Source organism: Cibotium barometz, chromosome 42, assembly GCF_041138505.1.
Source record: "Cibotium barometz isolate CiBa-2024 chromosome 42, ASM4113850v1, whole genome shotgun sequence".
NCBI classification, from domain to species: domain Eukaryota; kingdom Viridiplantae; phylum Streptophyta; class Polypodiopsida; order Cyatheales; family Cibotiaceae; genus Cibotium; species Cibotium barometz.
In genome coordinates, this window is record NC_141087.1 from 33,028,670 (window position 1) to 33,051,817 (window position 23,148).

Sequence of the window (23,148 nt, forward strand, 5' to 3'; positions counted from 1 at the left end):
CCTTATCGCCTGGCGCCTTATCGCTTCCGAATCATCTGGCACCTTATCGCTTTTCCTGCACTCTCTGCTGTCGCCATCGCCAATGCCTTTAGTGGCCAGGTGGCTGTCCAAACGTGCAGATGATGGCGACGTTCCCGGGTGAGTTCCCAGGCGACTACGACTGGGACACTACAGGTCTGTCTGCCGGTCCCGGGGGCCGGGCCTTGGAGGTTATCCACTGCTGGTGGGCGGTGCTGGGCACGCTGGGCTGTGTCGCCCCAGGGCTGCTGGCCGGGGGCGGTGTGGGGTTCGGCGAGGCCGTGTGGTTCAAGGCCAGTTCTCAGATTTTCTCCGACGGCGGCCTGGACTACCTAGGCAACCCCAGCCTTGTCCATGCTCAGAGTATCCTTGCCATTTGGGCCTACCAGGTCGTCCTCATGGGCACCGTGGAGGGCTACCGAGTTGCCGGCGGGCCCCATGGGGAGGTGACCGATCCTATCTACCCTGGCGGAAGCTTCGACCCGTTGGGCCTGGCTGACGATCCCGAGGCCTTCACCGAGCTGAAGGTAAAGGAGATCAAGGATGGCCGCCTCGCCACCAACTTCGCCCGCTCTACCTTGGCCAATAAACTCGTTGCCTGCTAGCGCTTCCCTGCAATAGCTTAGAGTCTAATTATCCTACTCCTAATGATGTTTAGAATGTCATGGCTGCCAAGGGTCCTCAACCAACCGTAGGTCGTATCCCCGACGAGCATCGCCAATGGAAAGACGGTCGTCTCCCTACGTATGCAATATGGGCAAGTAGACTACGCTCCTAGCTCACCAATGGAATGATAAACACTCCTTTCATTGCTAGGGGATTCAACCCGGTGTTAGGTGCATGGAAGCTTATCCCTTTCGGGAGAGGATGCTATGAACACCACTACCTTGATAGAGACTTTACACACACAAGCTCAATCTTGCCATAGCTCATTCACTCATCAACCCACTCATTCATGCATCCAATACAAGAAGAAAGCTAAGCTAATGCACACACAAGCTCACTCATAAGCACACAAGCTCAAAGCACACTTCATTCTCAAGCACCTACTTCCCTAGCATGCACACAAACCTTGAAGCTTAATGGAACTTGAAATAAACATGCATTCTCATTCACTACTCAAGCAATGCCTTGCCCATGGATAAGCTACAAGCTATGGAGAAGCTTAAGCTTGAATCCACTAGCACACAAAGCCTAATAGAGAACCCACAAGCATAAACAAGAAGCATGCACACTAGAGAATAGAGATGAGAAGAGAGAAAAACATCATCTCATTGCATTGAATTAGAAGAGCATTGCTCATACAATAGTGTAGATGGGGAGAGAGAAGAGCTTGCACCTCTATGAACAAGAGGGAGAGCTAGTCTCAAGAGAGCTCAAGCATGAGTTTACCCCAATGTGTATGTGAGCTCTCAAATGAGCCACTATTTATACTAAAACTCCTAAAACTCCCAAAACTTCCCATGTGGGATTATTCTCAAGCCCACTGCCACACTCACCTACAACTTGGAACTCTCTACAAGAGCCCTAAATAAGAATGTCAAGTCTCTTGTTTTCCTGCTTCCATCTTTGTGTTGCATCCTTGTCTTGATCACCACTCGTCACGCAACAGTGGATGAGGGACCAAGGAGGCGGCCTATGAGTGAAGCGCTAGAGGGGGCTGACCATACGATGCTCAGGCTCTGGGTCACCAAAGATACCCACACGTGCGTCATGGAAGATATTGGAACCATGAGTATGAGTTGTTTTCTGAATTCGGGCATGGATGTGGTTGATTGACCTTGCTGGTTCCTCAACGGATGAGTCCATGGCTCTTTTATATGGATCCGTTGGTTGATCTTACTGATCTTCAACGGAGATTCCATTTTGATATGTGAATATATTACCGAGTACTATGAGCTAGGAACCATCGAAAAGGCTCCTGAGTGGATAGGTGGTGAGTGTTCTAGTTGCCAATGATGCCATAGGTACACCGATGAAGGAATGATTGAAATTAGGATTCAACCGGAGATTTTGAGTATTATGATCAGTGACACTATGATTTCACTAAATGATTGTTTTAAAGACAGCTGAATCTGTGAAAAAGGTAATTTCACTAAATGATTGTTTTAAAGACAGCTGAATCTGTGAAAAAGGCAATTTCATATTGGGTGTGTAAGTGGTGTAACTAGTTTTAAGTTTGCATGAATATCTAGCTAGGGGACCTGGGAACTCTTTTCCCTGGTACCCGGGACAAAACCTAACCCAATTCCTAATTGGATCCCATCACTGTAGTGGTTGGGCGGTTGGCTAACCCACGAGACTAGATGGGGTAGGCTGGACTGATGGATCCCTAAAATGAGACTCAATTTTGTTATGGTACGATAGATGAAGTAAATCTCGGATAAAAATTGTTCTATGGAAAAGAATCAATGGCTGTGCCTTTCAATGAGGAAAAAAGCGTTGGTATCTATGATCCAAGTGCAATCTTTTCTTTGATCTGACTATGGGACTTACGGGTTCGGTCACATCAGTACAGTTAGATAAGGCTCTTGTCTACGTTAGAGTAAAAATATGATCTAAGTGCAATCTTTTCTTTGATCTAACTATGGGACTTACGAGCTCGGTCACATCAGTACAGCTAGATAAGGCTCTTGTCTACGTTAGAGTAAAAATATCTTGGAGGAATTGCCCGTGCTTCCCGGGCGAGGGAAGTTTTTGCGGGTTCTTCGGTTTTGGACAAACCGAGAGATTAGTCTCTTGTCCGGATATCCGTGGGCGAGGCCCTGAGTGATGAACCCTGCCCCGCGCATGAAGTACTACTTCCGCTACTAGCACTCATGAATTCGTTGGGCGGTGGGGACAGGGATCTTTCAGAGATGCTACTCGCCCAATCTGCATCTGTGTACCCATATAGCTCAAATGGCACACTTGCTACATAAAACAATGCATAATCAACAGTGGCCCTCAAATACCGAAGTGTGTGTTGCACACTGTCAAGATGCGGTTTGCACGAAACCTGCATAAACTGGCTCTCTAAGCCAACAATGTAACTCAAATTTGGCATGATCATGACATAGATGAAACTCCCCACATTCTTCATGTACATAGTGGGGCCCTCCAACACATAACCTGCATCCGCACTGAGCTTTCTATTTTGATCTAATGGCACTGAGATTAGATTACAACAACAAGCCATCCCATACTTGGACAACATGTCCAATACATATTGTCTCTGTGACAACCAAATACCATCAGGTGTGCGAATGACCTCAATACTCAAAAAGTAGCACAAATCTTCCAAATCCTTTATGATGTCAAACTTCCTTTTGAGAAGACTTTTCACATAATCTTTTCCAAGTTTTCACCCCCAATAATAAGATCATCTACATAGATGGTGATGATCACAATACCCTTATCACAATAAGATCATCTACATAGATGGTGATGATCACAATACCCTTATCACAATAAGATCATCTACATAGATGGTGATGATCACAATACCCTTATCACTCTTGTGCACAGACAAAGAGTGATCTACATATGCCATATGAAAACCAATAGTGACAAGATACTCAACAATCTTGTCATGCCATGCTAGTGGAGCTTGCTTCAGCCCACACAAGGCCTTACGAAGCTTACATACATACTATGGGTAACTTGTATCCTCAAAACTAGGTGGTTGATCCATATACACTTCTTCTTGCAAGTCACCATGCAAGAATGCATTTTTTACATCTATATGATGTAAAAATCAGCCTTTATCTATAATCACCATAATCACAACTCTCATAGTTGCCATCTTTGCAACCGGGAAAAATGTCTCCTCTCATAATCAATCCCATGTGTCTGCGCATATCCTTTGGCTACCAATCTAGCCTTGTACCTGCTATGCTACCATCACTATTATGTTTCACCTTATACACCCACTTACATCCAATAGCTTTCTTGCCTTCAAGCAATGGCACCAAATCCCAAGAAACATTTCCATACAATGCATCCATCTCCTCATCCATAGCTTTCTCCCAATACACATTTCCAATAGCCTTATAAAAACATGTGGACTCTACAACCTACACAACGTTTTCCATGTAAGCACAGTGATGTGCCACATAACTATCCTAAGTCAACCTCTATAGAGGGTTTTTGACTCTTCCAAATCTTTGTAACTTTGTTTTCATGGCTTCCAAAGCCTTATTTACACCAAGTGTCGTCACTGCTGCTGCTGCTGAAATCCCAAGATCCTCATCAAGGCTCATCTTCGAGCCACTAGACTCTCCATCAACAAAAGAATGCCTTGGAAATATCAGGCATACCAAGGGGATCAACCACTTTCTCTTTTCCTTTATGTGTTGTACCAACTACATTTCCAGAACTAGTATTATGATGCAACCTACCACTACAAGAAATATCAGGCATACCAAGGGGATCAACCACTTTCTCTTTTCCTTTATGTGTTGTACCAACTACATTTCCAGAACTAGTATTATGATGCAACCTACCACTCCATGGTATATCAACAGAACCACTGTATGAGGACTCTCCTGGTCCACTCAATGACTATGATTGCTAACTTGCATTCTGTGCAAGTACATTTCCACTTACATCAGCCCTAACAACATCTTTTCAGCATCATACCAGTTATTCATCTCATCAAATACAACATCCCTGCTTACTCTCAATTCACATGTAGCAGGATTATAACATCTATATCCTGTTTGCTTAAGGGAATACCCAATAAACACACATTTGTTTTCCTTTGGATTCAGCTTTTAGTACATAACTCATCTTGCACATACACATATGCAATACATCCAAAAACTCTCAAGTGAGACAAATGAGGTTTCTTGCCACTGAATTTCTCCTATGGTATTACATCATGTATGGCTGCATTATTAGGAGTCTTTTTCATGACATAAACTGCTATAGAAATAGCTTTAGTCCAATATCTATGCAGCATATTCTTCTCTGGTCCATCAACTCTTGTGCTATTTCTACAACGTGCCTATTTGTTTTCTCAGCAAGTCCATTTTACTGCCGAGTCTATCTGCATCAAAAGTGTCTCTGAATGCCATTCTTCCGTAAGAAATCAGAGAACTCATTGGAGAAGTACTCTCCCTCTCCATTTGACCTTAGAAACTTCACATGCTTCCCTATCTACTTTTCAGCATCACTCTGAAATTTTAAAAATGAGTGAAAAATTCACTCTTGTCCTTCATGAAATACACCCACACTTTCCTCGTGTGGTCATTAATGAATGTTACATAATACCAGCCACCCAAGGACATAGTTTTTGCAGGACCCCATACATCTGAATGCATAACATCTAGTACATTCCTGCTCACATTTCTATCATGTGAAAATACATGCTTTGTTTACTTTCCAAATTGACATGCTTCACATAATTTCTACATACCATCAATCTTAAACTTAGATAGACCTATCACAATTTCTTTAATCTGCATAATCTTCATTCTTTGCACATTTACATGCCTAATTCTCTTATGCCAAATGTATGTATCTGCAAAAACTCCTAAACCATTTGTAAACATTGCAGCACTCACTCTTTAGGCATATTTACATTCAGTGTAAACATGTTGCCCACTCTGTTGCCTTTTGCAACCAACATGTACTTATCTTTAAAGTCTTCTACATAACAATCATCAGAGTTAAACTGCACCTGAAAACCCTGCTCAATCATCTGGCTAACAGAAACCGAATTCTTTATAATGTTTGGAACATGTACATATGCAAGGTACTTCACCTTACCATCTTTCATAGACAATGTCACATCTCCAACATGGGCAATCGGATGAGTAGTGTCATCCCTTGTTTGAACAAAACCTAGTCTTTCAAAACTGTTCATTTCCTTGAACCACTCACCATGACTTGTCATGTGGTTGGAAGCACTTGAATCAACATACCATACATCATCCTTACATGTTGCTACATCCTTATGGCGCATAACAAATAACCTCTAAATATCCTCATTATTTCTACTAGAGGACGCATAGTTATTTTGCTACACTTTTCCATTTCGCATGTCATTATGCTTCTTTATAGCAATCTTCCTGCACATGTCCAAGCTTACCATAGTAAAAACAACCTCATGTATCATTATGTTGCCTTTTCCAATTACCATGACCTCTTTGACTCCCCTTGCCTCTAAATTGGCCTCTTCCACCTCTGTGTTATTGTTGTAAATCCTGGGATTGTTGCCAATGCTGACCATAATTTTGATTACCTATTCGGCCACCACCTTGGCAACGGCCTTGGTCTCTACCTCATCCTCTACCTGCACTTTTGTAGAAGGCCTCTTTCTCCAAACTACCTTTGTTTTGTGAAGACTGGTCTTCACCCAATCTCTTTTCTTCAATGATCAATATTGACACCAAATCTGTAAAGTTGGGAATGTTCTCCAAAGTTTGAATAGACATCTTGAATGCTGCATCATCATCAATAGAAACACCAATAGATGCAACGGATTCCATAATGCCCTTGATATTCAAGGCATAATCATTCACATAAATATTTTTCTTCTCCATAGTATGAAGCTCATTATTCAACTGAATCTTTCGTGCTTTGGTGTTAGTTTCATACAGCTTCAGCAAGGTGTCCCATGCCTCCTTGGGTAACTTAGCATCCTGTATATGCCCAATCATAGTGTCTTATATGCTAATAGAAAGCCAATACATGACTTTTCTTGCTCCTTGTATTCTTTTACATCTGCAATAGTTGGATTAATCTTCGGTATCTCTCGTGCCTCCTTATGTTCACCTTCAATACAGCCTCAATAGCCTTTTCGCAAATGGAAATTTATTAATCTAAACCTCTAAGCATGGAAGTTATTTTTATCAAGATTTTTTACAAAAATCTGGTTAATTCCATCATTCGACATCTTGTCTGCAACACAAACTCACCAAAAACAACACTCTTGTTTGACCTACACAAACTGTTGTATTCTTTGTAACGCTACTATACTGCACCCAACCAGTCACAACCAGTGACCTCAATTTGCATACATACACAAATGGAAACTTTAAGACCTCTTTGTAGTACACACAGTGTCAGCACAACCAATTTCCCTTCCTATAGTTCCAAAAACAGAAATCTGCAGGAGGATCAAAACTTACCCGCACAGTGCATGGCGCAAACTAAAAAATGGAGATTAAGATGTGCTTGAAGTGTGTTTCCAGTCCCCGAAGGACAGTATAGCTACCCTGCAGCTCCACTCCCACGAAGACACCTTCTCAATCATAGTTCATTTGTTGGTGCCTCCCGAAGAGCTCCTGAGAAGGGTGTAGTAGCGAACACAAAGGGTGAAGAGTAGATGAAGATCTTACCCTCATACCTCTTCCTATGATTCTCTTGCTTGCGGCTCAGCTCTTAGCATGAACCAGGCTCTGAAACCATGAAAAGATGTAGGGGAGAAGGGATCTTGAGCTCTTGTAAGCACAAAAAGACTCACACAAATCCTAAAAGAGAACACACAAGATAAGAGGCTGAAAATTATTCTTCTTCTTTTTCAACAAAAGAGGTCTACAAAAGAGATAATGTGACTAACACACATACTAGAGTATATACAAGCGGTCCATAATGTGAACACACTAAAGTGGAGTGGGTAGGTGTGGACTAGTTGGTGTAGTCTAGTTGTAGAATCTCTGGCGAAGGTATGTCGGTGCTAGCTCCCAAACCCACTAATGATGTAAATGTCAAACGGTCACGTAGACACCTCATGAGTGTCATCTCATGTTGAGCTTGATATCTCAACATGTTAAAGGAGATAATGACATTAGGAACTCAATGGAGTCTTCTTGGGCCCTTTAATTTGGACGTTTAGTGAAATGCTTAAAATGCTAATCCATCTTTGACCAAGCCTAGAGGCCTAGTCCTAAAAGCATATATTTGATTTTTCACAAAAACAAAAAAAAAATAAAAAAAGGAGATATTCTTAGATCTGGCCACCTAGGTGTCGTGTCTTTAAAGCTTTGTAATGGGTTGTCAGTTAGTTATCATAGCCTTCTCTACCTTTTCGAACTCCAAACATTCCAAAAATTCGTCACTTTCTTCCTCCCTTTTTTGTGTGTGCACCAGATCTCTTTCTCTCTCTAAATCCTCTCTCTAAAACGCCCTGCACTCCTTCTCCATGGAAAAAAGCGTCTTTCTCTACTCCAAAAGCCATAGCTAGCAGATGTGTACTCCGAGATGAGCCTTCTCTCTCCAAACACACATTAGTAGCCATGGCTTGCAAGGAAGAAGCTTACCATGAGCATTCTCTCTACAATACTTGGTCCTCTCTCCATAGCTAGCAGGTCTGTACTCCTAAATGAGCCTTCTCTCTCCAAACCCACAGTAGTAGCCATGTCTTGCAAGGAAGAAGCTTACCAGGAGCATTCTCTCTACAATACTTGGTTCTCTCTCCAAACCCACAGTAGTAGCCATGACTTGCACAAACAGAAGAACCTTTTCATGATGTATTCTCTCTCTATATTGCTTAGCAGCCATAGCTTGCACTAAAGAAGCTTCCCATGATGCATTGTCTCCTTTGCATTTTCGTCTCACCATTCCCAAACCTCTCTATGTTTCTTTGGCTCCCTTTCTGGCTTCTTTCTCTATCCACAATGCAGCTCTAGAGAAGCAACCCTCATCTCCATTCTTTCCATTATTTTTTGATACCATATCCTGCTCCTTCCACTCCTATTCAACCCAAGCTTACAAGCCTACTTTCTTGTAGATGGCACTACAAGACATCACCAATAAGCCTTCTAAGATCCGCCTTCAGGTTGATTTGGAGACAGAATACGCAACCCTACGCAGTAGGCATGTTGCACCCAATATTTCATACGATCAGCTTCGAATGCAAGGAGCAAAGGCCATTGATCTTTGGATTGATGGAAATCTTTATCCACCAGATCCAATATCTGGTGCCCCTCCACCATTCAAAAGCATTACAAGTTTTTTTAAGTTTGTTGGTGATGGTTTCAATGGGCTTCTTGGCTATTGTAGGAGATTACACATGTTGTGGCTAGATGAGGCAGCTGAAAAGAGGCAAACACAATTTGCCTTCGACCAGCTTCAAGCGGCATCGACTAAGCAGATCAATAGTTTGATGCAGAGGATTAAAGAGCTCTCAGAGGAGCTTGAGGTGCAGAAGAATAATTTAGTGGATCGTGTGCGCACAATAAATCAATTTACCGATAATTATGTTCGTCTTCAACACTCCACTCGTAATCTTTGGCGTCGTGTTCACCATTTCACTCACCTTCCCATTGGGTATCACGCAAGGCAAAGAAAACGTAAAGCTGTTGGGTTACTTTCTAAGACAGTAGGTGCATGCAAGAGGCGTAAACAAACAACCAGGTAAATTTTTTTGTAGGAATTATAGTAACTTTGAGAAGCAATTAATGAATAAAGCATCTCTCATGGGTGACTCGTGCGATTGTAGGGCATGTGCAACAGCTATACTAGGATGTAACAACGCTGAGGACAATGTTAATGTCTCCCTTCTTCAGCATGTCCTTCCGGAGAAGGATATCATGGAAATGATAACAGGTTCTGGTAATGATAAGCTGCGGGAGACCCTTCGTCAATATTTCTTGAAGGAAATCAAAGAAATTATCACACCCAAAGAGATGCTTGATATATGTGACTCAGCAGGTATTAGCCAGAAAGGTTACAGAACAATGTACAGGTCAATCACTTTAGGGTTGCGAGCAAAGGGAGTTATGCAATCCTTGCTTCCAACACTTTATAGCTTACAGATGGCAAAGAAGTGTGCTAATGGTGATATTGCATCCATGTTTAATGGTGGGTACAAGTGGGTGGAGGATATTATGCCAATGCCAACAATCAAACCCTTTGAATACAATGTATATAACAATGTCTACATTGACATGGAAGTGCTACAAAAAGCAATGATTCAGTACTATGGCCTCACACTTGAAGAGACAGGTGGAAATGCCGTGTTTGTCTTGAAGCTGGATGAATGTCAAGTGGTTAAAGGTCAAAGACTGGAGCGTGTTAGTTTAACCTTGATGAGCCGAGCACTTAGAGGAAAGCCTTTAGAGACCCAAGAGTTGGATGCAACTGAAGACAGCAACAATAGGGGTCAAGGGCATAAGTAAGACTACTACGGCATTCAATCAGAGAAGAACATATGGTGGCAAGCAGCATGGGTCCTCCCAAAAGAGAACCATGATACCTTGAGGTGGTATTTTGAACGGTCTGGCATTCAACATGTCGTCTCTTGTCAGGTCAATGGTCAAAAGCTTGATGTTCCCGGAATAGGCTGCTTTAACGTTGAATGGCACTTGGGTGGCGATCTAAAAACCTTAAAGTGTATGTTGGGTTGTAAAACAGGTGCGAATACTTTATTCTCATGTGTTTACTGTTGTCATTCCAAGACAGCAGTAGACTCAAGAGTAAAAGGGAAACAACCTAGCAAAGGCAAAAGTCAAAAACAGGTGGGTGCAAAAAAAGCAATCGTTTTTTATGCTGAACAGAGGAAAGGATCAAAGGTATGGCATAATGGCATATTAAGTTGTGACCAGAGCAAGCCACCTAGTTGTGACCAGGAGGACAATGCTTGGAACCCAATCTTGGACATTCCACTATGTCAAGTGTATGTGTGCACATTACATGCAAGACTCAGGATTTTGGATAAGCTATTGATGCTCCACATAAACTATGTCTAGAACATGGAGCCCGAAGATCGATGGGAAGAGTCAATACGTGCACTAGAGGGTGTACTTTCCTCTATTGGATTACATGCTGGAGCAGTGGTCTTGACAAAGGACAGAAAATCAAACCCTACACAAGACAACCCTAATAAAATTTGCATGGGTGGATCAAAGGCAAGACACTTGCTATCAAACCACTTGGGTTCTCATAGCCACACTAGCTTTGAAATTTGGAAGAAGATATGTGATGTTACAACATATCGAGGAAATGATGCCAGGCTTGGCCTAAAATGTGCACGTGTATGGGAGGTGTGTAATAAAATGGTCGATCTTCTAGAGCGACCTCACCTGGATGACCATGGTATTGAGGCACTTAAACAAGCCACTTGTAGATTTACAAAAGAAATGGTCGAGGCATGGGGAGAAACACACATTACTCACTACATGGTAATGTTATATTTCTTGTGTCCTTGTAGTATGTTCTTCATACTGTTTGTTGACTTTTTGTAATTTTCTATGCAGCATATATTGTATGCACATGGGCCATACCTTCTCGATAGATATGGCTCTTTAGCACTTTGGAGCAATCAAGGCATGGAGAAATCACATTACCAAGCAAAGGCCGTGTATTTTAAGGGCACTCGCCATGGTGGTGGCAAAGTCAAGAGTAATGCGCTCCATGAAATGTTCAACTGGTTCTATCGCGTTCTGGTTGGCAAAAAAAGGCAGAAAACTCGCGGTAATTTGTCTCTTAGGCGTCAAATAATGAAAACTGTTAATGCAAGAAGAACTGAAGGATACAACAGATCAAATGCTAGGGAGAGACTACAGCAGTGGGTAGCAAGCAAGCGTCGGTGTGGTTCCTCATGGGCTTAAACTCTCTGATTATAATCTTTTTGTGTTTTTAAATTTTCTAAAAGTTTTAAAAAATTATATTTATAGACATATTTAAGTCATTTTTCATTTATAGCCACCACATTTCAATTTCTTCTTTGTGCTCTACTCTCTCTTGCCCTCCCACTATCTCTCGCACACGTACATACCTAGGCCATGCCAGAAGAACAGGAGCAAGACTTGCGGTTTTTCGATCAACTCGGCCCACTACCTGCTACAGCAAAAAGGACAAATCTACCTATAGTAACAGAGCAAGAGGCAAAGGAGATGAGAGAAGAAGAGCGCAGGAAGGAGGCCGAAGAAGCGCAACGCAGGAAGGAAGCTGAAGAAGCAGAGCCTAGTAGAGAAGCGGAAGAAGAGCGGCGTCGAAAAGAAGCCGAGGTAGGTCAAGGGCAACCACCGGAGATTGTTATTGAGGCCGACACCCTAGAACAGCTAGAGGTTATCTTACAGAACAGGGAGGTCGAGCTCTTGTCCTATGGCATCACGAAAGATACCATTGACAAAGAGTTTGCTCTTGTGAGGGCGGCTTGGGAGAGACAGAAATGCAAAAGAGACAGCAGCCCAAAGAGGATGCAAGGAGGGCAAGCCAAGCACAGCCACAAGCAGCCACAACATCCAGACGTCCAGTCAAGAAGTGTGGCAAAAGAGACAACAGCCCAAAGAGGATGCAAGGAGGGCAAGCCAAGCACAGCCACAAGCAGCACAACATCCAGACGTCCAGTCAAGAAGTGTGGCAAAAGAATGGAGGGCAAGTTTCGAGACCAACAAGAAGAGGAAGAGCGTGCACAAAAGAAAAAGAAGTTCAGGTCTGAACGACCACCGTGGGAGAATCAAAGACCACCACCGCCTCCACCGGTTACAAAGAAGAGAAAATGGAGGCCAGGGACAGTAGCGCTATGAGAGATTAGGAAATATCAGAAAAGCACAGATCTTCTCATCCCCAAGGCACCATTCTCTCGACTGGTGAGAGAAACAATGGAAAAATTTACTGATAGGGTTGACCGCATACAGAGCACAGCTCTTGAAGCTCTTCAAGAAGCTGCTCAAGATATTGTAGTGTCTGTTTTTGAAGACTCGGTGCTGGCTATGGTACATGCCAAGAGAGTCACTTTGAAGCCTGTAGATATGTCCCTAGCCCTACGCCTACGTTTAGAGCGTAGCCTTCTACCTCAATAGGCTAACCCACTTTGTAATTCTCCCTACAAACTTTTGTAATGTTCCCAAATTCCTTTGTAGCATTTTCAAACATTAATGAAAGCTTTTTGAGTTGTGTTACATTCTTTGTTGAGTCCAATTTTTTTTGTATGCTCAGTGCCAATGAACATTTCATTAAAAAAAATATAAAAGCACTATACACACAGGAAAAAAAACACACAAACACACACACACACACACACACACACATATATACACACACACATATATATATATATACACACATATATATATATACATATACACATATACACACACACACACACACACATATATATATATTTATATATACAAAAAAGGTAGAGTCTATAAAGTCACCTAGAGACCCTTATTGAGGGCCTTATGAGCCTCAAGACCAAAAAAATCAAAAAAAAAAATTAAAAAAATGCCATGTGCGCTACGGCGCGTTAATCGCCAGTTTGACCAGGTCAAAATGCCGATTCTCGCGTTGTAGCGCACATGGCATTTTTTTATTTATTTTTATTTATTTTTTATTTTTTTGGTCTTGTGAGGCTCATAAGGCCCTTTAGGTGCCCTTATAGCCCCAAAATTTTATATATTTATATAAGATATTATATATATATATATATATATATATATCTTATAATAGCCCCAAAATCTTATAATATCTTATGTCTTATATATATATATATATCCTATATATCTTTTATATATATATATATATATATCTTTCAATAGCCCCAAAATCTTTTATATATATATAGGTACACACACACACACACACACACACATGGTTACATGTATATATATATACATATATATATGTACATATATATACATATATGTGAGTGTGTATACATCTATAAATACAACATTTTTTTGTACCGCTCTAACCCAATCTCGAATACTTTTTTTAATCACGATCACATTTAAAATGAATCCTAAACAATATTTTCTATGAACACATGAACAAAATCTTGAAATTGCGAGGCTTGAAATGGTATATCACAAGTACGCCAGGAAAAATCACAACTTACAATGCACAACAAAATTTTTTTATTGAACTTGGAAGAGAAGTTTGCATTACATCTTTTTAATAAGCTCTTGGAAGAGCTCAGGAGAGAGAGTTCTAGAGGCTGGTTTCTTGCCTAAGCTTTGGAATATATCACTCAGCTCATTGATTCCTTGAGCCTGAGAAAGGGCACAATGGCTTAAAACTGAGCCGGGATGCTTGCCCGTAAAGCAATACAAGGCAGCTTCCCTAGCTACCAAAATACATTTATTTATGTTTGAGGCTAAGGGGTTCTCCGACAAGACTGCACTAAGTGCTTTACATTTTAGGAGCTTGGCATAGGCGATCTCTAAATAGTCTAAATGAAAAACCCGCACTATGTCGGCTCTGAGGGCAGGTATGTAGTGCCAAAGAGATGCATCTCGACCCTCTGACTTTGGCCGCGTTCCTCCTACGCGCATAGCAAACTTGTCCACTTCAAAAGCAGTCTGTCAACATGTCAATATAGAAGTTAGGAAGCGTGAAATGACACAACTAAAAATAATTTGCTTTACAAAACAAAGAAGTTAGGACATACCTCAGTTGCATCGTCACTTGCAACTAGTTGCTCATTTGTCAAGTTTATGCTTCCTTGGTCTTGAGCATCGCCAGCAACCAAGGGCATGTGTGGTTCAAAGGCAGCTACGCTCTCATAGAATTGCACATCTTGCTTTATTTCAACGAGCGCTTTGGCCACTACATCTTCCAAGGAACTGCTACCAATATTGTATGCAAGCGCTTTTGTGAGGTTGTCATCTTCAAAAGAGATTTTCACTTTCCCTTTGTCTTCACCCCCAGCATTCACGGCAATAATAGACAGTGCCTTATCCTCGCGAAACCCGAGTGTAAGGCTTATGCATGAAGCTATGCATGAGGCCTTAAGCATAAAACTTTGCATAAGGCCTTATGCATGAGAGCTTATGCGCATAAAGCTTATGCATGAGGCCTTATGCATAAGGATTATGCGCAAACCTACAAAAAGAATCCCCAACACCCAAGGGTGCAATAATAATAAAGGAAAGAGAGGGAAGATATGAAAGCACTTACCTCTTTTTCATGATGTTGAAAGGGAGGATTAGAGGATCTACAAAACCAACAAAAGGGTGAGCAAAAGATTAGTAAAACATAAGGCATAAAGCTTATGCGCATAAGGCTTATGCGTAAAGCATAAGGCCTTAAGCATATGCGCATAAGGCTTATGCGTAAAGCATAAGGATCTACAAAACCAACAAAAGGTAAGCAAAAGATTAGTAAAGCATAAGGCATAAAGCTTATGCGCATAAGGCTTATGCGTAAAGCTTATGCGCATAAGGCCTTAAGCATAAGGCTTATGCATAACGCTATGCATGAGGCCTTATGTATGCCTTATGTATAAAGCTTAGCATGAGACTTATGCATAAGGCATAAAGCTAATGCATAAGGCTTATGCATAAGGCATAAAGCTATGCATGAGGCCTTATGTATGCCTTATGTATAAAGCTTAGCATGAGACTTATGCATAAGGCATAAAGCTAATGCATAAGGCTTATGCATAAGGCATAAAGCGATGCATGAGGCCTTATGCATAAAGCACTATGCATAAGGCCTTAAGCATGAGGCCTTATGCATAAAGCTATGCATGAGGCCTTATGCATAAAGCACTATGCATGAGGCCTTAAGCATAAAACTATGCATAAAGCATGCATGAGGCCTTATGCGTAAACCTACAAAACAAATCCCTATAGCATCCAAGGGTGCAATAATAATAGAGGAAAAAGAGGAATTTCAAAGATAGAAAAACACTTACCTCTTTTTCGTGATGTTGAAAGAGAGGATTAGAGGACCTACAAAACCAACAAAAAGGTGAGGAAAGGATTAGTAATGCATACATACAAAAGCTTATGCAAGATTGATATGCCGCTATGCAAGCCTTATGCAAACTATGCCGCTATGCAAGCCTTTGCAAGCTATGCTAAAGCTTATGCATAAAGCATGCATGAGGCCTTATGCATAAAGCTTTAAGCATAATGCTTTATGCATGAGGTCTTATGCATAAAGCATTATGCATAAGGCTTATTCATAAAGCATGCATGAGGCCTTATGCATAAAGCCTATGCATAAAGCATAAAGCCTATGCATAAAGCCTATGCATAAAGCTATGCAAGAGGCCTTATTCATAAAGTTATGCATGAGGCTTATGCATAAAGCACTATGCAAGCCACGCTAGCCTAAACTAAACCATACCCCGAAACCGTACCCCAGCACTATGCATTAAGCATGCATGCATAGATTAGGCTCTATGCATGCATAAAGGTCTATGCATAGAGCTTAATGCATGCATAGAGCTTAATCTATGCATAGATCTCTATGCATTATGAATGCATGCATAGAGCTTAATCTATACATTAAGCTCTACGAATAGAGCTTAATCTATGCATTAAGCTCTATGAATAGAGCTTAATGCATAGATTAATCTCTATTAGAGCTCTATTCATAGATTAAGCTATGCATAGAGGACCTACATAACAAAACCTCTCTTTTTGGTAGATAAAAATAGAGGAAAGAGAGGATAAAAAGATAGGAAAGAGAGGAAAGATAGGAAAGCACTTACCTCTTTTTGGTGATGTTGAAAGAGAAGATTAGAAGACCTACAAAACTAACAAAAGGGTGAGGAAAGGATTAGTAATGCATATACACAAAAGTCCTAAGAACTCAATGCATACATACAAAATCAAAAAGATTAAGCTGCATGCATTAAGCTCTATGCATAGAGCTTAAATTATGCGCATAGATTTCTATGCATTATGAATGCATGCATAGAGCTTAATCTGTGCATTAAGCTCTACGAATAGAGCTTAATGCATAGATTAAGCTCTATGATTAGAGCTCTATTCATAGAGCTTACATAGATTAAGCTCTATGCATAGAGGATGAATAAAACAAAACCCCTCTTTTTGGTAGATAAAAATAGACGAAAGAGGATAAAAATATAGGAAAGAGAGGAAAGATAGGAAAGCACTTACCTCTTTTTGGTGATGTTGAAAGAGAAGATTAGAACACCTACAAAACCGACAAAAGGGTGAGGAAAGGATTAGTAATGCATACATACAAAAGCCCTAAGAACCTAATGCATACATACAAAATCGAAAAGAAAGGAAAGAGAGAAAAGCATTTACCTCTTTTTGGTGAAGTTGAAAGAGAGGATTATAAGACCTACAAAACAAAACAAAAAGTTGAGAAAAGAATTAGTAATATAACACCCTAAAAGTGTGAATATCATGGATACACAAGGAGGTTTAAGCCTTATGCATATGGAGGTTTAAGTATAAGCCTCTTATGCATAAGAGACCTCTTAGGCTTATGCATAAGAAAGAGAGAGAAAGAGAGATAGAGAAGATAATACCATTCAAAAATTTTAAACATAAGAAGCTTATTTTGGTCATTTTGAGGCCTACCATGATCCCAAACTGTAGTCTTGTGCATGTGTGTCGGTGTGGCATGTTTGAGGGCAATTTTCATTCTTTTCGTGTGTGTGTGGGGGGGGGGGCAATGTTGCTTCTTGTCTGCTTTTCCTATCTAATACCATCTACATCCATCATATCTATAAACTTTCTTCCTACAAAAACACGAGGATTGGCATTCAGACATGTCTCATCCTGCACTCCTTTTGCAATATCCCTCCCTACACTATGAGTTCTCTAAGCAATCAATCCCCGCCTTTGAGTTTAAAATGTCATGGCAACCTCTACTAGTTCCTTGCGCATGGTGCAACACTATAACATTCATACCATAGGAGGGAGGGAGAACCAGCTTGTGGAAAGCCATCAACTTTCACATGATTTCAATCTAATGACGTGAAGGCATGGCCTTTCACACACACACACACACACAACTTCTGAACCCACATGACGAATAGGAAGGGGTGCTACAAGTGGTTTGTTAAGGTTGAAAGCGGTTACCAAACACTGAGTGTTGATATTTTTGTTGGTTTGCCATACCAAATGGCAGGAAGTTCTCTTAATTTGAAACTTCATCAATTTTCGAGCACAAATTTTAGGTTTTTTCCAGGTTCTAAAAGTGATGTGGTGCTTTGGAATGTGTTTGGTAAACCTTTCTTTTGTACATGTAGCTTGTTTCCCCAATAAGAAACTTATGAAAGCCGCGGACAATGGAGCAGCATCCAACGACAATGAAGGGTCTCCAACATGAATTGATAAAACATAGGTGTGACATCTTTCTTTCTTTCTCTTCAACTCATCCTCCTTGTCTTGTCGACCTCGCCTCTATCATATAGAGGCTTCCACATTAAAAAGTGGAAATCATTGCTCAAAAGTAATCTATTTTCCACGTCTTAACTTTAAGGATTATTATCAATGGAGCTGTAACTTGGTGGTTTAGAAGTCTGCCTGAGTGTGAGAGTGCCCCATGAATAGCTCCCAAGATATCTTTCCCAATTTCAAGTCTACTTTTAAAAAAGGATGATCTAATGAGATAACTGGGATTCACATAGGAATTTGTACAAGTTGTCGAGATCTATAATTGAACTAACTCATTTCCCGTCTTGAAAATTAAAGGCTACATGTAATAGTAACCGAGATTTCCAAAGTTCAGTTGAGAAATTTACACTATGAACCGGGTTAGTGCTCACGAAAAACCGCCCTTTAGTGTATTTTATCAAGGCAAACTTTGGATCTAAAGGAAAAAACATTTGTCTAATCGTTTTTCAAAAAGGAGAAAATTTGATCCTAAAACTTGATATTCACGGGTAGGACAAAAGTCTTCCCTTTTTTTCAATGGTTATGTATGAGTATGTCCTTATTTTAAAGGACATAAAATATATATAGTATATACTATATACCCAAGTTCTAGCCGTTGCAAGACCCCACCGCCCCCGGTAAGAAGAGACACCGCTATCCTTTTGTTGGGGTACCAGGTTGTGTGAGCAATGATGATAATCATAGGTTTTATTGCAAACAAATTTCAAAAGCTTCCAAGGCATATAATTTTGGAATGGTGACTAGTCATCTAGTGAAAAGCAAAATATTGTATGGCTGTAAACTTGAAAAGAAGAAGAATCACTTTGGCCTTGATAGCTCTCAGAATTTCGGTCATATTTTCTTGGTGTGCAGTTTGGCAGGGGTGACCATGAGTGGCCATTCATAAGAGGGAGCGGACAGCTTTAAGGCAAAAAAATTTGGCAAGCTTTGCCTGGCAAGTTGTGGCAACGATCTTTAAAGTTTACCATGGCAACAACAAAAGGCGGGGGGTGGTGTAAACAGGACTCTTTGACCATGGTCAAAGCCTGGTTAACGTGAAGCCCGAGGCACTAACGTTAACCTGACTGCTGAAACGGGACGGTTACAGGCTAAGGCTAGTCGACACCAGAGGGGGAACTGCTGCTTAATCGTTTCATGAGTCTCTATCTCTTCTCTCTCTCTCTCTCTCCCTTGCTCTTTCTTCTGCAGACGCAACAGAAGCAGCAGACTAGGTAGGCAGTATCCCCACCCACACACACACACGCACAGTGAGCCTATTTTTGCGCCTGATCCCACCTTACCACCCTTTCTCCTGCTGCTTCCACAACGCATGATAAGCTGCAGGCCACGTTCGCTTCCTGCGTGTGAGCGAGGCGAGGCGAGTTCACTCCACTTCTCGTACATTTTGCCTTACTCGAAATTGAACTTCAGTCACTTTCATCAAGCTTTTCTGTGGCAATTCCCTGAAGGAGCCACCACCTTATCAGGCGTGTATAACTTGCACCACACCTGAATTAGGAGCAGTATGTAGCTGGATGATTGATGTTGTTCATCATCAAAGCGATCGACTATAAGCATCATCAATTAACAGGTACACGCTGTAGCTGCAGTAGCAGCAGCAGCAGCAATGTTTTGGCCGTGATATGTGATATATTAATGGCAGACCAACCAAGCAGTAGTTCGGCCCTGCAGGTGGTTGCGCCAGCTGCTAACGAGGGGGGCGGAGGCGGAGCTGGGGGAGGGGCTCTGCATGTTGAAGCTGGGGGCATGAGGGAGTATCGTAAGGGTAACTGGACGCTCCATGAGACAGTGGCGCTCAGTGCGGCCAAGAAGATGGATGACGAGAGGAGCCTGAAGGGCGGAGACAGGGAGAGGAACAGGACCGCAGAGCTGCGGTGGAAGTGGATCGAGAACTACTGCTGGAGGAACGGGTGCCACAGGAACCAGAATCAGTGCAACGACAAGTGGGATAACCTGCTACGCGACTACAAGAAAGTCAGGGACTACGAGATGAGGGCTCATGCCCAGCATCAGCAGCAGCAACAACAACACCAGCAGCAAGCTAGTGTGGAGACGGTGGACCATCATCATCACCAGCTGGGCGCTACTCCTGCAGGAGGGAGCTCTTCTGGTGGTGGTGGAGCTGCAATCCAAGGTCAGCGGCAGGGGCAGGGGTATCAATCAGCCAGTTACTGGCTCCTCGAGAAACACGAGCGCAAAGTGAAAGTGTTCCAAGTCTACGAAACGCTGCACGAGGTTGTAGACAAACGGTACCCGCCTCGACTCCCTCATCCTAACGGGCCTCATCCTCACCCACCACCACCACCGCCACCTGCTGCTGCTGCTCTAGCGCAATTGCCACTGCCACCTCCACCTTCACCTCCCCCTCCCCCGCCCGCTCCGCCACTTATACCACCTCATCAGGCGCACCAGCACCAGCACCAACATCAAGAGCACATAAATATTCAAGGCTGCTCAAAGCAGCGCCGCCCCCACCGCCAGTACCCAGCCGATGCAAGGACATACCTCGTCAGGTAACCAGTTACTCATCAGTAGGATTATAGTACGCATAAACCTGTTTGTCATGTAGCCGTCTTTTGTGTGGGCCTTCACAATCCATCATTGTGGCACCTGTTACTGTGCTCATCATCAACATTAATTGTATATCCAAACTTTTTTTTTTTTAGCAGGTACAGGAAATTTTTTTAGAAATACTCACACACACCCCCAACCCCCGTATGGTGGAAGGCACCCCCCTCGGGTTTGGCACAAGCCGGGGCCGAGGCCGCCCACATATCAACTTTGGTACCACATGAGGCCCTACAAGACTCGAACTCACGACCTTGGGGATCATCACGGAGGACCGTGGTAGTCTGTCTGTGCCTGGGCCCTCGATTCAAGTCTTTTATTTAGGCTCATTTTTGTGACACATTGCCCTACAAGAACATATATGTAGTACGTACCTCAAGTGAGCGTTCCGTTAATTTCAAAAATTCTATCATTATATATCGTTGTAGTTAATACGGAATTTTTGCTTTCAAAAGAGAAAAGCTAAAAAGGCGATTGTATGTTGTGATGAGAGAGATTGTGCAGAGCCGTCAGAGAATTTGGAGAGCAAAGGAAGCGAGATTCCTCCATCCCCGGTGAAGAGGCGGAAGGTCGGGTCTTCCAAGGGAGGAGGTGATGTGGAGGGCTTATGCTAGATATTGGGCTGCTGGCTGATGTGGCGCCTATGTGGCACTCGTGCCACGGTGGCAGTCAATAGCCCATTGCATGGTTTTACTGAGCGTAGTAAAAAAACTCATGCTAAAAAATTCATGCTTCTTAAAATAGAAGCGCCAAATTTGCATGCGGTGGCAAAGCTGCGCTGTTGGAGGAGAGAGAAAACCTCACGCTTTTCAAACTGAACCTGCTGCTCGGCCGTCTCATCTCTCTCGTCCTACTGCGAGCGTGCTGCTGCGTGGAGCCCTGCCAGGTAGTCTCTTATCTCTCTCTCTCTCTCTCTCAATTGGTATCTCTCTAGAGCTCCCAATTTCTCCCTCTCTGTCTCTCTCTCTGTCTCTCTCTCTCTCTAAAGCGTGTACAAAATTTATAGAGAGAGAGAGAAAGAGATGTTTAATTACTTAGCTAAAGAGATGTTTAATTACTTAGCTAAAGAGATGTTTAATTAGTCTCTAATCTTTAGTTTTGGAGAGACATGATTAACAAATAAATTGTTAATTGAATGAGAGAGGGAGTGTATTCATTAAGGTCTTTGAAACTCTTTTATGTATTCTGTCATTGTGTAATTAGAGAGATAGAGAGAGAAAGAGAGAGAGAGAGAGAGAGAGAGAGAGAGAGAGAGAGGGGCTTTAATTGCTTTAAAAAACATAATATTGCATGTGTGTGTGTGTGTATATAACATATATTTGGCTTAATTTATGCTTAATTAAAGTGATTTGATGCATTGTGTAATTGATGCAAAAAGAAACTATAAATAACACAACATACTAGTTTAGAGGAAAGTATTGTGTGTCTGTGTAACATTAAATTACTTTATAAGAAAGTATTGTGTGTGTAACATTAGAGGAAAGTATAGCTTGATGCATACATGTGTTTAATCCATGTTGTTGTTGTATGCATGCATGTGTACTAATCTTTGTGTGTCCATGCATACACAATAGACTGCAAATGTAAGTAAATTAGTCAAATCATGGGCATTCAAGTGTCATATATTAGACATATCATGGCCTTATGTTACTTTCATTTTTTATATGTAGCATAAATAACAACTTTGATCATTTCAAGCTCCATAAACAATGTGAATTCTCCATCCGTGTTGGGAGCTGACCAGAGCTTCAGAGACGCCAATTAGTGCACCTCATGTTTATCCGAAGCGAGAGCGTACTCCTCCAGTGAGAATAGACGTGCCGACATACAAGAAGCCCACCCATTTCTTTGTGCGACGCAAAACGGACGAGGTGCGCTTTGAAGCTCTTGCATGTATTTAGAAGTTTTTAGTCTTTAGTCTCTAATGATTTTCAATATGTTTGAAAGCTTGCGGGTTGCCTTAATTTTGTTTAGATAACAGTGTTTATTCAATTTGCTTGTTTCAAGTTGTTTAGACAATCTTCACGTAAAGACCATACACGGTCTTTAGATAACAGTGTTTATTCAATTTGTTTGTTTCAAGTTGTTTAGTTAGTCTTTACGTAAAGACCATACATGGTTGAGCATTCAAAATGGTTATACAAACATCGCACAGCGCGTGTGATCAAACAATGTATTCACATATTCAAACCATGTATATTCACATGTTCAAACATATTTGTTCACACGTTCAAACAATGTAGAGGGTAGAGATATTTTATACATTCTCATGCTCTTATTGTTTGCTCATAATACTCATGTTCAAACTCGTGTACAATCAATGATGTTTGTTCAAGATGTTCATTTGCTTGGACGTATGTATGCATGATTGTACTTATTACGCCTTTATGTGTGCAGTTCGTTGAGCATGTTTATGAGGGGGCAAATATTCGACAATTTTTTTGTAAGATTGTTGATTGTCACCATGCAAGGAAACCTTTTCCCTCTAAAGTGCATATGGAGGCACATCTTCTGCCATGAC

General features: G+C 41.6%; 2 protein-coding genes across 4 annotated transcripts; both read left to right on the forward strand.

Moving 5' to 3' along the window:
• Window positions 1-122: 122 nt before the first annotated feature.
• On the forward strand, window positions 123-623 carry LOC147614397 (chlorophyll a-b binding protein 7, chloroplastic-like). The gene has a single exon (XM_086780521.1). The coding sequence runs from the start codon at window positions 123-125 to the stop codon at window positions 621-623; it is 501 nt and encodes a 166-aa protein (XP_086636647.1).
• Window positions 624-19,198: 18,575 nt separating this feature from the next.
• On the forward strand, window positions 19,199-23,098 carry LOC147614398 (uncharacterized). Of its 3 annotated transcripts, none has more exons than XM_086780950.1 (4): window positions 19,199-20,572; window positions 20,729-21,006; window positions 21,132-21,513; window positions 22,298-23,098. In XM_086780950.1, exons 1-2 carry the CDS (start codon window positions 19,581-19,583, stop codon window positions 20,745-20,747), a joined length of 1,011 nt encoding a protein of 336 aa, XP_086637076.1. In that variant the 5' UTR covers window positions 19,199-19,580; the 3' UTR covers window positions 20,748-21,006; window positions 21,132-21,513; window positions 22,298-23,098. The 3 variants fall into 3 exon arrangements, with proteins under 3 accessions (XP_086637076.1, XP_086637077.1, XP_086637079.1); XM_086780951.1 differs by having other exon boundaries at window positions 20,729-20,993; XM_086780953.1 differs by having other exon boundaries at window positions 20,729-20,906.
• Window positions 23,099-23,148: the final 50 nt, after the last annotated feature.

What these genes read in the sequence shown, in the direction of transcription:
- LOC147614398 (XM_086780950.1), top strand. Translation starts at nt 19,581, where the DNA reads ATGTTGTTCATCATCAAAGCGATCGACTATAAGCATCATCAATTAACA.
- LOC147614397 (XM_086780521.1), top strand. Translation starts at nt 123, where the DNA reads ATGGCGACGTTCCCGGGTGAGTTCCCAGGCGACTACGACTGGGACACT.